Raw genomic sequence first — 16,993 nt, forward strand, 5'->3', positions numbered from 1 at the left:
CCCCACACACACACCTTGAGCACTCCTGAGCTGAATCTAGCGATCATATCCCTACTTGTGGCTGAACATATGCCACAAAACGGGCAAAGTCATGCCAAACTGAAATTTCAGTCTGCCATCTTGATTCAAAATGGCACCCAACATACAAACAGCAACAAGGTCTGCAGCCCCACCCTGGGAACCCTCATGCCAAGTTTAGTATTATAAATGGAGAGTTCTCCAATTGTATAGAGGGTAAATGGGCAAACCATTTCCCAAAATATCAGTCAGGTCAACATATTCCTCCAGCATGACATAGAAAAAGTGTGGGGGTGGGAGGGAGAGTTGGACTCCCCAGAGTTGGAATTAATAGATGGCAGAAAAAGCCAGTGTCTTGTCAATAAGTAATTCCATTTAAAAGCTGTAAAATCATGAGTCCCAGCTCTAGAGAGCAGGAAAGAAGGGGTTGGGAGCGATTCACTGATAAATGTATTTATGCACTGGCTCAATGGGAAAACTTTAGAAATTCATCGGAAATCACTCATTGTATCAATCTTCTCCGTTCCAATGGCACTTAGGACCCAGGGAAGTGAGGTATAAGGGGAGGGGTGAGTGAGCCCACCATAATCCCCGAGATGTACAGACACATCTGCAGGGCCTTCCCAAGGAGTCATGGCCAGTGATATCCAACCACCTCAGTCACAATGCCTATCCATCCTATAGTGGGATGAAGCCGGACAAGACAGAGGGGTGTATTTGATTTGACTCAGGGACCAAGGAGCTGTAAATACTTTCCTTGGTACTGGAATGGGAGTAAGTGTGAAAGAGTATATTTGCGTGACAGGGGTATGGCTGGATCTCAGGTTCTACCTGAGACCACACCTTTTCTGTGACAGATCTATGATGTCTTGATGATGCATCCTGAGATGTTTTATGGGAAACTTTAACATACGGATGTAACCATTGATGGGGGCTTCTGGCTGCTTTGTCTCTGTGGCAGTGGGAAGCCTTGTTGCAACAAGAAAGATCAGGCCTACTGGCTGCTGTTTTGTTTCTATCACCTGGCTAAAGTCTCTTGCTTGTGACGCTCGACCTGAACTTATAGAAGTCAGGGTTAGGTGATTGTGGGGTGCTCCAAGGACTCCCTGTTACACCTGAAATGAAAGGGTCTGGAATGTTCCAGAACTGGCAACCCTGGGGAATAACCTTTGCTGTTATGTAAGTTTGGAGTGTGTGACAGGTGGGGTATGTGAAAGAGAGAGAAGCTACGAAGCTCTTTGGTACGATAATTATAATGTTGGAAGCAGGGCTTTTTTCAGCTGGAACTTGCCGGAACTCAGTTCTGGCACATCTCAGGTGGGCGCTATCACTGGCAGAGGAAGGGGTATGTGGGTGCGGGCTGCCCTGGGTGTCATCCCTGTGGAGGAACATCACTACGCCGCTTCCCTGGGATACTCGCCATGCCTCCCTGGGACACCCGCCACCCCCATTGTCCCTGCAGGTGGCTAGCCCCACCCCCACGGGCAGCTAGCCCTGCTCCAGAGTGCAGAGCACTAGCTCTGGGTACCATTGCCATTCTAAGAGAATGAGGGAGGTGTTCGCGGTGCGTTCTGGCACATCTTTTTCTAGAAAAATGGCACTGGTTGCTGACCCTCCAAGTGTCCATATTTACCAGGGATGTTCCTGATTTAAAGATGCCATCCTGGTTTATGATTTGATCTTGGAGTGTCCCACTTCTCCTTAGGATGTCCCTATTTTCAATGGAGAAAGGTTGGAGGGTGTGGAGTTATCCGTCCCCTGAGCCATCTGAAGGCAGTCCTCTATAGGGAAGTTTTTAAAAAAAGTAATGTTTTATGTTTTTATATATGAGACTTCCGGTGTGGTGCCCTCAGTGGCGGGTCGAGGGAAAGTGCTCTGCATCAGTGGAGCATGCCCAATCACGGTAAACGGGAACTGGGGAAGAGCGAGGCGTTTCACAACATGCTGTGCCTGTGAATACTTTCTTTATCCTGAGCAAACCGTTTTCTATGACTGTTTTTTCGGACTGATGAAGCGTGTAGCAAAACCTGTAATATATCCGGAGAACAGGTCTCCTTTTGCCCACTTGCGTTATTCTCACCAGGGTGGTGGCTTTGATTTGCCTTCTTGTGATTGATCCATGCAAACGGCTTTGTGTTTTCAACTCAAGACCTATTGAAGAACATCTCATCCAGTTCAATCTTTGAAGAACAGCTTTGAAAAACTTTTTCATATTCTCCAGTGTGCTACCCTTGCCATTGTGGCGGCACAGGGTTGCCGTTCTCTGATTGGACTTATGCTACTTGTTGAACGGTTCATTTATTCAGTCTGTGTAACGTTTATTGCACATGCAACTTGTTAAGATACAGTTGTACATTTATCCACTCCATGTTTACAGTATCTCCAGGCTTTGTTTTGCACATGGCACCTTAGTATGTTTGTTACTTGAATGGTTACAAGTCTAGCTCTATTCTAGTTATTATTCTAGTAAATTTGGTTTTATACTTCTAAGCCAGTTTGTGGTGGTGTTGTTTTGCTGCATTATTATTACTGTCACCACATTTGTTACTTTTGTATATACTTTGTAGTTTTGTATCAGAGATGAGGACCAAGGCACCGCCTTGTGCCTATCCCGAGTTTACCATTCAACCTTTGGGCAAGCCACTCTCTGTTTCAGCCTCCTCATCTGCAATACGAAGAGATTACTAATACTGGCCTCCCTCACAGGACTGGTGCTAATTCTTAACATATTGGGTGTATGTACATGAAGCACCTAACGTGCCCTATAAATGGTGAGTCGGTTTTTGGCGTACAGAACCACACAAATACCCCTCCCCTTCTTGCCTTGCTAAAGTGAAAGAACTAAGGCAACAGGGTTAATTTATTTTAATTGCACTTTATTATTATTTTCTTCAAGATCCGGTTTTGCCAAGGTTCAAAACTGGAGGTGAGCTATGGCAATAGGTTAAGTTTGGTTTCCACAGAGAGGAGCTGTTCAAGGTGATACCCATCGCTACTCCCAGCAGCAGCTGGGTCAAAAGTGTGTAGGGTACAGGTGTGTTCGGCAGTGGTGAAGTAAACAGTCAGGACTTTGAAGCTATACAAAGTTCCCAATTGACATTTGCTACCGAGAGAGAGAGAGAGTCACCCCTCTTCCTGCCAGCAGCCTCAAAAACCACAAGTTAAGGCCACCAAAGCCCAAATGAGCAATCTGGGGAGGCCCACAGGAAAAACCCCAGCTCCATCCATCTCAGCCCCAGATCAGCAATCACTGAAGCTCTTGAGAAAAGAAAGTATTGCATTGGCATTTGCCAAGCTGCTTATCCCAGCAGGTACAGGTCATCGTCGTCATCGTCATCATCATCATCAAAGAGTGGGGTGGGGGGAGGCCGACCCTTAAGGCTCTGAAACCGAGAAAAAGAAAGGCAGGGTTAGGTCACTGCTGCTTGGCAGAGCAGGCTCTGACTCAGGTGGCCAGCTGAGCAGGACCATCAGCAAGGCAAGCGGGAGAACAGCGGAGAGGAGCTCCAAATCCAGGAAGACAGTGGAGCTAACGCAGAGAGGGAGAAAAGGGGGAAAGAAGAAGAAAAAGAAAGAAAAAGGAGCCCTAACTTTACTTTACCGCTGCTGCCCCCATCTCTGCCGACAAAGAAGAAGGGAGGTAGGTGAGCACAGAAGGCAAAAGAGGCTCCGAAAAAACACGTGGCTGAGCCGACCGGAGCCTACCCCTCCATGCAAAGCCGCATGACAAAGGAGATCGCAGAAAGGAAGAAACTACCCTCTTCTTTTCTCCTTTTATATATATATATATATATGTATATATATATATATATAAAATCCTTTTTTAACCCCTTCCTACCCCTATCCCTCCCCCCTTTTTAAAGAATTCTTTTTTATTCCCCCCCCCCATATACCTACTTTTATCATTTTTCTTTTTAAAAGAGGGGCCACTGCTGCTGCAGCCACCCTTTATTTGAATCTTTATTTTTATTTCTATCTTTTCTACACACTATTTAAAGACACACTTCTCCACACACACACACACACACCCTCAATTTAAACCTCATTTTATTTTCACCTCAAACTCCCCTCTTAAGAATTAAAATGGCAGTACCCAGAAGACAGCCCTGAACCATCACAGGCCATTTCCTGGGACTGCCACTTCGCCCCAGACTTTCCACTCTCTTTTACCTATCCTCTTTTACCTATACTTTACTCATTTATTTTTTTAAATAAAAAGCTCTGTCTATCTATCTATCTATCTATCTATCTATCTATCTATCTAAAGATAACACCCCCCCTTTTTTTTACCTTTAATTCTCATTTTTATCTTTTACCTGTACATTTTTAACTACTTTTTTACAAACAAAAAAAACAAAACAATAATTAGGGGAAAATATTATTAATTATTTTATTTATTTATTTATTTATTTATAAAAAACCCACACTCCCCCCCCCTCTCTTTTTAAAGCCCTTTCTTTTCTATTTGTTGGCTTGTTTTTGAGGGGGGAATCTTTCGCCCCGAGCTACGACCACCACTCTCTTTTAAAACAAAAATTTCCTCTATATCACTGCTATTGTTATTGATATTGATATTCTCCCCCTCAACTCCCCCCTCTTTACTTTTCTCTCCCTTTTTGCTCTCCCCTCTCTCTCTTCACCCCTCCTCATTTTTTCCCTTTATCCCACCTTTCAGTTTCCATCCCCAATTTTGTTTTCTATCCCTTTTATTTTTTAAAAAATCAACCCCCCCCTTTAGCCTGTCCGTCAGTTTGTTTTTGAGAGGGGAGCCCTTTTCCCCCACCCCCTCTTTTAAAATAAGACTTTCCCCCATACCATGACAGCAGCTCACCATCCCTCCCTCCTCCCCTCTCCCCCTCTCTTTTCTTCTCCTTCCCTCTCCCTCCCTTCCCCCTCCTCCTCTCCTTTTCTCTCCCTCCTCCCTCTCTCCATCCCCCCTTCCCCTAAAGGAAACACATACGCACATTCATATCACCCTATCATAATTTGCCCCCCTCATACTATACCTAAAACTACTGCTGCAAACTAATACCGCTGATATTACTGTACTATCTCCCCTCTCTCTTTCAACTCTCTTTTTGTCTCTCTCTCTCTCTTCTCTTTTACTCCAATCTCCCCTCTCCCCCCCGCCTCCCCCCTTCTTCTTTCTTTCTCCTTCTGCGTCTTCCCTTTTCTCCCTCCACCCTTTACATATAGCCTATTTGTCTGTCTCTGTTTCTAAGCGCACTCCCAACCCCAATTTCCACCTTAACTGGACCCCAGTACCCCTTTTGGGTATATACAACCCCCTCCTAAACACATATTTCCCCTGGCCCCACCCCTCTAATCTCTTGCATCTCTACCTGCTAACCCCCCTCCCTTTATATGAGCTGTCTGTCCGTTAGTCTACCCATCTCTGCTTACCTGCCCTCCCCCCCAGCCTCGGCGGCATCGCTGTGGCAACTACAGAAAACCCAAGAGAAGTTCTTAAAACACAGGCTAGAAGTGACACAAATGACCACCTAATCCAAACGCTCTGTACAGCCACCAGCCAACAAAGCCTGATCAGCTCAGCAACCCAACAATAGGAATCACCACCGCCACAACTCCTAACCACCACACGCCCAACCCCAAGTGGACGCCAAGCCAACCTCAAACCAAAACTATCAGGGAGACTGAGGTGACACCAACCAGGGAGATGGCAAACAATGCTAAGATGGTAACTCCCCTTCAAGATGATGACCACCCAATAACGAAACGAGATCTGAGGGAAATGGAAGCAAGATTAGAAGCACGATTATAAGAAACACTGAAGGCCACAATGGCTCCCATGCAGGTACTAATCAACAACCTAACCTCCAAAGTGGAAGCTCTAGAGAACAAGAACCAAATGCAAGAAAGAATAATAGAGCAATAGCGGGAGGAGAACGCATGTGTGAACAAGAAACTGGACGAACTGATAAACCAAATGGAAGCAGAACACAGAGAGATGAAAATTAAGCAAGCCAACCTTGAAGACCGCAATAGACGTTGTAACATCCGCTTCCGCAACTTTCCTGAAAAAACAGAGGAGAAAAGCCCAGCAGACCTAATTATACGCTGGCTGAAAAACACAATCCCAGGCCTGAAACTTGAGGCAGATGACTTGGAGAGGGCTCACAGAGCCCTAAAACCTATGCCAAAACCCAGCGCCCCCCCAAGAGACATCATTGTATGCTTCACACGCTACAGAAAGAAGGAAGAGATATGGCACCACCTCAGAAACTCAAGCAACCTTCGATATGGTGAAACCCCCATTCTGGCCCTACAGGACCTATCTCAGGATACCCTAAACCGGAGGAAAAGCCTGCGCCCATGCACCCAGCGTCTCCAACAAGCAGGGATCAAATACCGATGGGGCTTCCCCTTCCGCCTCATTGTAACAACCAATACAACACAACACATGGCTACCAACATACCTGAGGCCCTGCAACTACTAAAGAACCTTGAACTCGACCTCCCACCGGAATGGCAACCGACAAACCCACCAAGTGACAGCCCCAACCATGAGGAAACAACAGCAAACAACTGGACGACGGTACAGAAGAAAAAGAAACAACAGAAGCGGCACAACAACGCAAACCAATACAGGCAAGCATCATGCTCAGAACCGTCCCGCCGGCCATACGACACAAGAAACCAGACCAAGATTAACCAAACCAATTCATCGCAGATGGACAACCCTACAACAACAACAACCCCAGCTGAGTGAAGCAACCAGGGAAAAACCACAAACTGAAGGACTGGTGATTTCCCCCCTCTTCCCCCTCTCCCCCCCCCCAAAACATAGATTTAGTTAACACCATCAACATCCCCCCCAGCCCCGCACCCCCACAGAAATCCCCACCCCAACACCAGTCCAGACGACCTCAACCACATTCCCCATCACCCACACCTTCAACATCCTCATACTCCATACTAAGGAAAAACAACTCCAACCTTAATAACACAACCCACAATCAGGCTAAAATCTGATACCCAACCAGCACTATGGTGGCACCAGAGCGTACCAGCACCCACATCCCCACCCCAACACACCAACAATGTTGCTCATAACATTGGCAACATTGCTTACGAACCTTATACCTGACAGCGACGTTACAAAGTCACTTCACACTGTCTCGCTGATCACCCCCTATCGCAGACAACAGGGGGGATGGCCTGTCCTTGAACATGGCCTCCCACACCAGCTGAGACCTAGGACCAACTGGCTAAATGCCAGATGGCCCAAAATACCCCAAACAAACACCTATATGACTACATATAGGAAACTCCCTACAACTTACCCCCTACCCTTTAACCCAAATCTCACTCTAATCCCACTAGCCCCCCACCCACCACACCCTAGGTCAGCGCAACCCCACTGGTTCTTTAAACAACACGAAGAGAGAGACACAAGACAACCCAAACGGGTTGGCAGGGAATCGCCCCACATAATAGATAAGCAAGATGGCTAACCTAAAAGCAATCACATTAAATGTGAGGGGGCTGGGAAACCCCATCAAAAGAAAACGCATCACCTCATACATAAACACCATGAAACCACACATCACCTTCCTACAAGAAATACACAACCCACCCAAAGGCAGCAAACTCCTGAGCGACCCCCGCTTCAGTCAACAGTGGGTCGCACAAGGCTCAGGGAAAGCTCGTGGTGTAGCCATAATACTCAGTAGAGACCTGAACTTCACTGCCACAACAGTCCTCAAGGACAAAAAAGGCAGATTCATTTTCGCTAAAGGGACACTAGATGGCAAAATCAAACTGACAATCGGCTCCATATATGCCCCAAACACGAAACAATTAGAATTCTTCCACAAGACACTAAACAAATTCCTCTCCTTCTCTGAAGGGGAAGCAATCCTAGGAGGGGACCTCAATCTAAATATGAAAGGTATATCCCTGAAAGATATCCACCCCACAACCCCATGGGCAACCTTCCTCCGAAGGAAACCCCCAACAACCAGGAACTCTTACAAGTTACTAAAAATGCTAAAAAACAGGGGTCTCTATGACATTTGGGGTGAGCAAAACCCGGGAGACATCAGCCATACATTCCAATCGGGACGCCATGATACAGTGTCCAGACTGGACAGCATTCTACTCACACAGGGTCTGATCCCCTCAGTAGAATCAACAAACATAGGTAACATTAAAATCACAGATCACGCCCCAGTAGAAGTCACCATTAAAATAGGAGAAGGAACACAAACCACCCCATCATGGTCCTTCAGTCCCATCCTAACTACAAACAAACAAATTAGAGAGAGTCTCACAAAAACCCTCCAAAACTACTTCAAGGAAAACGATGTAAACAATATAACAACCCCCCTCCTTATGGGACGCAATGAAAGCGGTCACCAGAGGAGCTTGCATAAAAGAGAAAACATTCCTTAAAAAACAAACCTCCTCAAAAATCAGCAAAATAGAACAAGACATCACAGCCCTCTCATCACGCTACAAACAAACAGGATCTAAAAAACTCCTCAAACTTATAGAACAAAAAAGGAGAGAACTAGACTCCCTAGAAATTAACAAAACAATGATCAGCATTCTATACTCTAAACAACGTTTCTACGAATATGGAGGGAAAAACTCCAGATTACTTACTAGCAATGTAGATGTAGGAAAAAAGCACTCAAAACAAGAATACACTGCATCACCAAAAAAGACGGCAACATAACATTCTCCCCCGAAGAAATAAACTCAGAATTTGCAGAATTCTACTCCAACCTATACACCTCCCATAACCCACCAGAGAAGGAAATCAGAACATTTCTAGCAGGACTGACCATGCCTACCCTAACTGATGAGGAACAGGAATTAATGGACAGCCCTATCACCCCAGAGAAAATAGATGCGGTCCTCAAAAACCTGAAACCACACAAAGCCCCAGGCCTAGATGGCTTCACAGCAGAATTCTATAGGAAATTCAAAGAACCCTTGATGCCCTACATGACCCGCCTATTCAACGACATCATAAAAGGGGGCCCCATCCCCAAAACCTGGACCCACTCCAAAATAGTCTCCATCCCAAAACCACTAAAAGATAGCCTCAAAGTAGAATCATACCGCCCAATCTCATTAATAAACCAAGACTACAAGATATTCACATCAATCTTGGCCAACCGCCTAAAAATCTTCCTACACAAGTTAATAGCCCCAGACCAGACTGGCTTTGTCCCTGGCCGCAATATAACAGACCCCATCAGGAAACTACTGAACCTGATCGAACACAGCAAGGCAACCAAACTCCCATTGACAATTATGTCCCTAGACATCCTCAAAGCCTTTGATTGCTTGGAGTGGAAATACATATTAGCAGTACTAACTAACATGAAATTTGGCCCCAACTTCCTACAAATCCTCAAACAAATATACTCCCAAGCCTCAGCAAAATGCAGAACTAACAATATGGATTCTAATACTATAGCTATCCAAAGAGGCACGAAACAAGGATGCCCACTGTCTCCCTTCTTATTTATCCTGGCTCTGGAACCCCTAGCAATCCGCATCCGAGCAGCCACAGGCATCAAGGGAGTGGAAATAAAAGGCAGAACCTATAAATTAGGGCTCTTTGCAGATGACCTAATGGTCACAACACCAGACCCCATAAGCACAGCAACCTCCCTAATCAGAGAACTCAACACATTTGCAATGGTGTCGGGCCTACAGGTAAATTTTACAAAGTCAGAAGCTATGTGCTTCAACACCCCTCCCCACACCCAAAAAGAACTCACGAAGGTCACCAAAATAAAACTTTGCCACACCAAGTTCAGATACCTAGGGGTACAAATAACCAGAAACCTCAATAAATTGTACCTCCACAACTACAAGCCCCTGTGGCGACAAATTAACAAAGACCTAAACAGATGGAATAACATGAATTTCACTCTCTCAGACAAAATAGCCATGATCAAAATGATCACACTCCCAAAACTAACCTACCTATTCCAAACCCTCCCACTCTGGATTCCCTCAACCCAACTTCGCAGTTGGCAGAGAAAACTACACTCTTTCATCTTCTCACATAAAAAACCAAGAATAAGCCCCAAATACCTGCACCTCCCCACCTCAGAAGGAGGATGGGGAATCCCCAACACAGAAGCATATTACAATGCCAACCAAATACACCATATAATCCCATATATACTAGAAGATGAGACAAAACAATGGGTACACCTAGAGAGGGACACAATTGAAAACACCTGCACCACAACATACCCACTCCTCCCAAACAAACTAAAGAAAATTCCCACAACACTTAACAGGTACACACAGACCATGCTCAAAGCATGGAAAACACAAATAGGCAAACTATCCCCAACCCCATCCCCACTAATCCCCCTGGCGTACCACCCATTATTCCACCATGCAGCACAAAACCTCCAGATAAAAACCTGGCGAACCAAAGGCTTATATCGCCTAATAGACTTTTATAAAAATAACAAACCCTTGTCAACACAAGAAATACAAGACAAACTAGAAGACACCCAAATGACCTGGTTAACACAACACCAACTACATGCCCTCTTAAACAACCCAACAGTAAAATCAGCAGCAACTAGGCCCCCTGACAACCTTCGAAAACCTCCTCCTAACAACAAAGGGAAACGGTAAAGGGACGGTATCCGCAATATACAAAATACTACTCCAAAACCCTGCAAATCCCCTAGACGCAATCAAAAAACAATGGGAGAATGACATAGGCTATGAGATTAACCCCACTCAATGGACCAGAATGTGGTCTAAACCCCCCTTTAAATCCATATCAACGAAAAGAAAAGAACTCACACTGAAACTCACCTACAGGTGGTACCTAACACCAAGGAAACTAGCGCTAATACACCCAGGAACCTCACCAAAATGCTGGAGAGGGTGCACCTCCACAGGCACATACCTCCACATGTGGTGGGAGTGTCCCAAAATCCAACTATTCTGGACGACAGCCATACAAGAAATATGTAAAATAACTAAGCAAGTAATAGACATCACCCCAGAATTGGCCCTACTAAACATCTTCCAAGACAACAATGCCCATTTACACCACAAAGAACTCATAACCCACCTGCTCTCAGAAGCCAGAAACACCATAACCAGACACTGGAGAGACCTGTCAGGAGTAAGCATGGACCAATGGTACCAAATAGTATGGGAAACAGCCCTACTAGAAAAATTAACTAATAAACTGAAACTGACACAGGGACAAACAGAAGAAGACGCCTTCACCCCGGTATGGCTCCCCTTTATCACATACACAGCCCAACAGGACAATGACAATAATCCACCAACAGCATACAAATCAATTTGGCTAACCTGATCCAAAACACACACCCACCTCACTCGCACACGAAAACAAAGATCACCACAGCCAATCACAAGCAAACAATCACACCCTAGGCCAACCCCAACCTCTCTCACCACCAAAGGAACACAAGTGAACAACACAAGCAGCGCTGACACCAAACTTTACATACATTAAACATAATAGAAACACCGCCACCCGCCCCCACCCCCATCCATCTTCCCTCTCTCCACCCCCCCTTTCTTTTTTCTTTCTTTTTTCTTCTCCCCCTAATGCCTCAACAAATGAAACGGATTTGTAAAAATGTTACATGGAAGAAGAAGAAAAATACGAGGCACTACACTTCTATAAAACAAGAAAATCCTTAATAAAAAATATTATTAAAAAAAAAGCAAAAAAAAAAAAGCAAGGCAAGCGGGAGAAGGAAGGCAAAACATGCCACAAAACTGTAACAATATAGCGCCCCTAACAGCCACAGGAAAGAATGGTGGTGCCCTGGTAACAAAACACTACCACTTTAGTTTATCAAACACCTATTGAGGGCCTCTATGCCTGCCACCTTAAGCCGTCCCAAATGGCACCATACACCACTGCACCCCCTCAAAGCTCTTACCACCTCTTCCTCGTCGTCGTCTTCTGCCAAGAGAGTTCCCAATGCAGATGGCTTGGGAGTGGCAACTTTGAAGAAACCACCCTTGTCCTCAAGAAGACTGCAAGAGAAAAAGACAGAAGGAAAAGGAGAGTGGGAGTGATGCAGTGGTTAACAGACCAGAACCCTGGGAGACCAGAGTTCAAATCTCTACTTAGTCCTGAAGCTCATTGGGTAGTGCCTACCTTACAGGGTTGATGTGGGGGTTAAATGAGGGAGTGGGGGAGTGCTAGCACTGATGTCAATGAATGGAGCAGAGGGGTGTTGAGAATTCCATTCCTCCCGTACTGCAGATGTGTGTGGGATTGTTACATGTCACATGTCTGTTTACATTCCAGCACTGATTGTGGGAGTCTTGTGAGAGGAAGTTGAGATAGGCTGTTTCCGCTCTGTATAGCTTTTGTTTTTTGCCGCTCTCTCTCCGAGGAAGAAAGACAGAGAGAGGAGCCATGTTTTCTTTGTTCTGTTACGCTTGATTTAATTTGTAATAAATTAGGCTTAGATGTTACTACTCAAGGCTGAGCTTCTGTTTTGAACTCTGCTCACTGTGTGCTCATGTCCCTGGATATGGTCCACATCAGTGTGACGGGAGACCCGAGGAATGAATCCCAGGCGACGCTGCAGTTGGGGGGAAGCAACAGGCCTCGGCGTTATCACCCAACAAGGGGGAGCCAGGGTCTTCCTTTGTGTCTTAAACCCCATGTTATTAGGGGGTGGGGGGGAAGGCACGGAAAGGCAAGAGACTCATAATTGGTACAGTTCCCGTCCCCCTCCCGCCCTGGCACAGACCTGGAATCCGCTTCCATGGGGCTGGACGCTGGTCTTGGCTGTGAGGCTCCAGCCAAGTCCTGCTGCTTGTCGGCTACAGCAGCTTGAGAGGTGGGGCCAGCGGTGTGCTGACTTGCCCCACTCTGCTCCTTGCCCTCTGGACCCGTTGTGGGCCCCTCCATTGGAGGTGCCGTCTCATCCACCGCTGGATTTGGAGGTGCCAGAATGGCAGTGTCTTTTGTGTCCATTTCACCCTGAGTGCTTGGCCTCTCCTTCTCAATACTGGCGGAGAGCCTGAGAGGCGGCCTTGCAGTTTGAGCAGAGGCTGCACAAGTTTGTTCAACCGGTGCTTCCGAAGAATGAGCCTCAGGAGCTGCAAAAAGCAGACTGTCTTGGGCTCCTTCGAGAGCGGTGGATGGAGGACTGCTTGAGCTTTCTTTCAGATTAGCCAAAGGAGCGGGGGATGCCACTGGTGCTGGTTCTCGGATAGAGTTGCTGTGGGGATCCCCATAAAGGGGTGCGGCACTTGGCTGCTTCCTTTCCGCAGGTCCTTCCTCCTCGGTGCTGCTGCTCCCCCTTTGCTCCTCCTGACTCTCCAGCAGCTGCAGAGTTGTTGTCTGGAACAAGTAGAGGGGAGGGGGGATTATTTGCCACAAAAAAGACTGCAGCCCCTGATGAAAGTACTGTGTAATGGTTGGTCTCTAACCAGGACTCAGGAGACCAGGGTTTGAATCCCTACTCAGCCACACAGACACAGCTAAGTGACTTTCACTTTGTAGTACCTTAGATACCACCTGTTATTTCTAGAGAGCTGGGCTTCACCCTCTTTGCTGCTCCCATGATTAGTAATATGGGGCTACATGCCACCCCAATCTCTGACCGGTGCAAGATTCCATGGGTCTAGACACTTAGTCTGTGTTTCTTTGGAAATGAGGCACAGTGTAGGCTGTGGTGTCATAATGATATATAGTTTATTTACACCTGAGCCTGTAATGGAGCATACACTCCAAGAGAGTCCCGTTTTTCCCATTGCTGCTACCTCTAATTCAAACTGTCAGTCTGCATTGTGCTCTGATCCTGCCTCTCCAGCTTGCTGCATTTAACAGACTGAAAGCCTTTTTTCTTTTGATCACATCATAGCCAACTGAAATCCTAAAACTTCCTCCTAACCAAAACTTTGGCACTCTCTTCAAACTCACTATCTCAAAGCTCTGGGTGGGGCTTCACCCATCTGCTGGCTGGTAGAGCGTCTGTCTTGCTGATGGCCCATCTCTCTGTCTGCAGCACATACTGTATACTAAAATTGGATTGATAAAGAGGTTAGCATGGCCTCTGCAATTTGGTGAAGTGTTCCATTTTTTAAAGATGTTTAATGTTTGACTATGTTTTATATATGTGTTGGAAGCCACCCAGAGTGGCTGGGTATAAACAAAATAATCAATCAATCAATCATAATCATAATCATCATCATTATCATCTTCTTCATTATTAGTTCTCTAATGGCCCACCTCTCAAGCGATCTCCTCAACACAGGAAGCTGAGTCCAGCTGTTAAGCGTCTGACTTTCAGTTTCACTCTCCAAGCAGTGATTACATTCTAACACTTACTAAACCCAGTAGTTATGGGCATCTTGCACCCAAAACTCTGGCACCCAAACTCATGACATTTGGAACCATACAAAAGGGAAGAGAAATGATAGACCAGTTCACTCAATCTGCATCTTATTCAGGTGTCAGGATCCATCTGCCCTGGGCTGTACCTTGATGGTGTTCAGGACGATACCCAGGACCTCCTGGCCAGTATAGGACTCCTCTAAGTTGAACTGGCTCCGCAGGGACTGGAAGACCTCGTTCATGATCTTCTTCACCTGGGTGAAGAGTCAGAAGGCAGGGAAGCAACACCAGAAAGGACAGTGGGCTTGCAAGAGCTTCTGGACAGCCAAATGTGGTGATGATTTCATTTATTCATTTATTTTACAACCAACATACATTATCTGGATAGCATCCACGTGCCAAGCGATGGATGACATTGAATTGTGCTGTTCAGACTAACAGGTAACAACTCCTGATTGAAGTTACAGAAGTGTGGATTGCCATTGCTTTTGCTGAATGTGATTAAGATTTCTCTCTACTGCTTGTCCCCCACCACTTTCCTTAACACTTCTTATTTCAAGAGCACTTCAGGGTTTGTTACAGAGAGAGGTTACAGAGTGTGTATTTTTAGGAGATACCTTATTTGTGAGACTGTAAACTATTTTAAACTGTTGTTAACTGCTGTTGCCTCTGCCAACCTGGTGCCCTTCCAAAAGTTTGGGACCAATTAGGCAAGCCACATTTCCACACTGCATTGAGGTGGGTGGGGCAGAAGGCAAGGAGTCCAATGACAGACAGAGCCACATCCTGATTGGCTGTAAGGAAGAAGGCAAATAAGTGGTGGCTGGGTGAGGGCAGTGCCCTGTTTGCCTAATAGACGAGACTCCACTATCACTTCTTGGGGGCCGCCTGCCAGGAGTAAAAGTAGGTGGAGCAACACACGTTAATTTCCCCACTTGTCCCTTTCAATCCTCCATTTAAGAATGAAAGAAGAAGCCCAGCCAGATGGGAGGGGTATAGATTCTTTCATCATCATCATCATCATCAGATCTTCCAGGGAGGCAAAGAACAGTGAAGGGTGCAAAGCTAGGGGGGAGGGGGAGGGGTGTGGCACTGGGAGAATCCTACGGGTCAGAGAGAGTTGTCCAGGGAGCCACTTCTGGCCTCGGGTGATGACTTTTGCCACCCCTGGGGACTACCTTCTCCAGATTCTCCTTCTGAACGCGGATATCAGCCAGCTCCTCTTCCAGGGCTGCCACCTTCTCATCCAAATTCTTCCCACTCAGCTTCTCCTCCTGGTATCTGCTTTTCATGTCGTCAGACGATTTATGAAGTTCTGTGGAGGTGGGGCACAGAGCCGGTTACAGTGCATGCCCTTGTTTCCATCCACTGCTGTAGCTAAGCCTAAGTACAGCGCCATCTGCACTATATGCGTCAAAAACTCACAGCTTCCCACAAAACATTCTGGGAAATGGGAACATTCTCTTAAGGGTGCTGAGAGGTGGTGGGACACCCCGGTCTCCCACCACCCCCAGCTACAATTCCCAGACTGTTAAACTATGCTGGAAATGGCCGCTTAAGCAGGGCTCTCCACTTCAACACAACTATTGGCAGCTGGAATGAACCACACTTCCCAGTCTGCCACAACCCCCAGCTACAATTCCCAGACTGTTAAACTATGCTGGAAATGGCTGCTTAAGCAGGGCTCTCAACTTCTACACAACTACAGTGGTACCTCGGGTTAAGTACTTATTTCGTTCTGGAGGTCCGTTCTTAACCTGAAACTTAACCTAAGGTACCACTTTACCTAATGAGTGCCACGCAGCTGGAGCACGATTTCTGTTCTCATCCTGAAACAAAATTCTTAACCCGAGGTACTATTTCTGGGTTAGTGGAGTCTGTAATCTGAAGCGTCTGTAACCTGAAGCGTCTGTAACTCGAAGTACTACTGTATTGGCAGCAGGAACGAACCACACTTCCCAGGATTCCTTGGGAGAAAGCCATGCCTGACTGCAGTGGCATGATAATGCTGTATAGTGTGGATGGGGCCTCCGTGTAACTTTAAAGACATATCACATCTTTCTTCTCACTCTTACACCGCTCTGCTCTTGCATGCAGGGCAAGGAAGGTGCAGAATCTGCACAAACCCATTTTCTATTATGTTACATTATGTTATTGTTTGTAAGCTGGAGATTCATTTCAACAAAAAGCAGCATAGAAAAACAATCAATCAAGTTTGTAGAGATCAGAAACTTGCCTTTTTTAAACAAATGGAATTTAAGTCAAGAGTCTTTTTGGAGATTGTGTGTCTGAGTTTTTAACAGCTACACTGCAGGAGGCCCTAAGGAGCAGGACCTCCAGAGATTGCTGGACTCCAACCCCATCATCCCTGGCTATGCTTGCTGGGGCTCATGAGAGGTGAAGGCCAGTAATACTTGGAGGGCCACAGGCTCCCTACCAGCAAGCCAAATAATTTCCTAGGATGATAAAACAACTGCATAAGCTTGGATTGTGCTCTTCTGCTATTTCAGCACCTCCTCTCAGCTTCTCTGACCTGCCAACTGTGCCTGCAGTTGGTTGACCAGGGCTTTCTGCCTCTCCGACTCTGTCAGGGCTTCATTCAGTTGGGAGTGGTAATCCATC

The 16,993-nt window shown here is 46.2% G+C and overlaps 1 protein-coding gene across 6 annotated transcripts in view; it reads right to left on the minus strand.

The window, feature by feature from the left end:
- Positions 1–2,877: 2,877 nt before the first annotated feature.
- LOC114589172 (FK506-binding protein 15-like) overlaps positions 2,878–16,993 on the minus strand; it is an 82,970-nt gene continuing 68,854 nt past the window's right edge. For all 6 annotated transcript variants that reach the window (XM_077922359.1, XM_077922355.1, XM_077922354.1 and 3 more), the window contains 4 exons: positions 14,518–14,625; positions 12,780–13,375; positions 11,955–12,051; positions 2,878–3,401 (listed from right to left, as the gene is read on the minus strand). In XM_077922359.1, coding sequence (XP_077778485.1) covers positions 3,318–3,401; positions 11,955–12,051; positions 12,780–13,375; positions 14,518–14,625 — 885 coding nt within the window. In that variant the 3' untranslated portion in view covers positions 2,878–3,317. The remainder of the gene's footprint in view (positions 3,402–11,954; positions 12,052–12,779; positions 13,376–14,517; positions 14,626–16,993) is intronic.

Source organism: Podarcis muralis, chromosome Z (genome assembly GCF_964188315.1).
Source record: "Podarcis muralis chromosome Z, rPodMur119.hap1.1, whole genome shotgun sequence".
Classification (NCBI taxonomy): Eukaryota; Metazoa; Chordata; class Lepidosauria; order Squamata; family Lacertidae; genus Podarcis; species Podarcis muralis.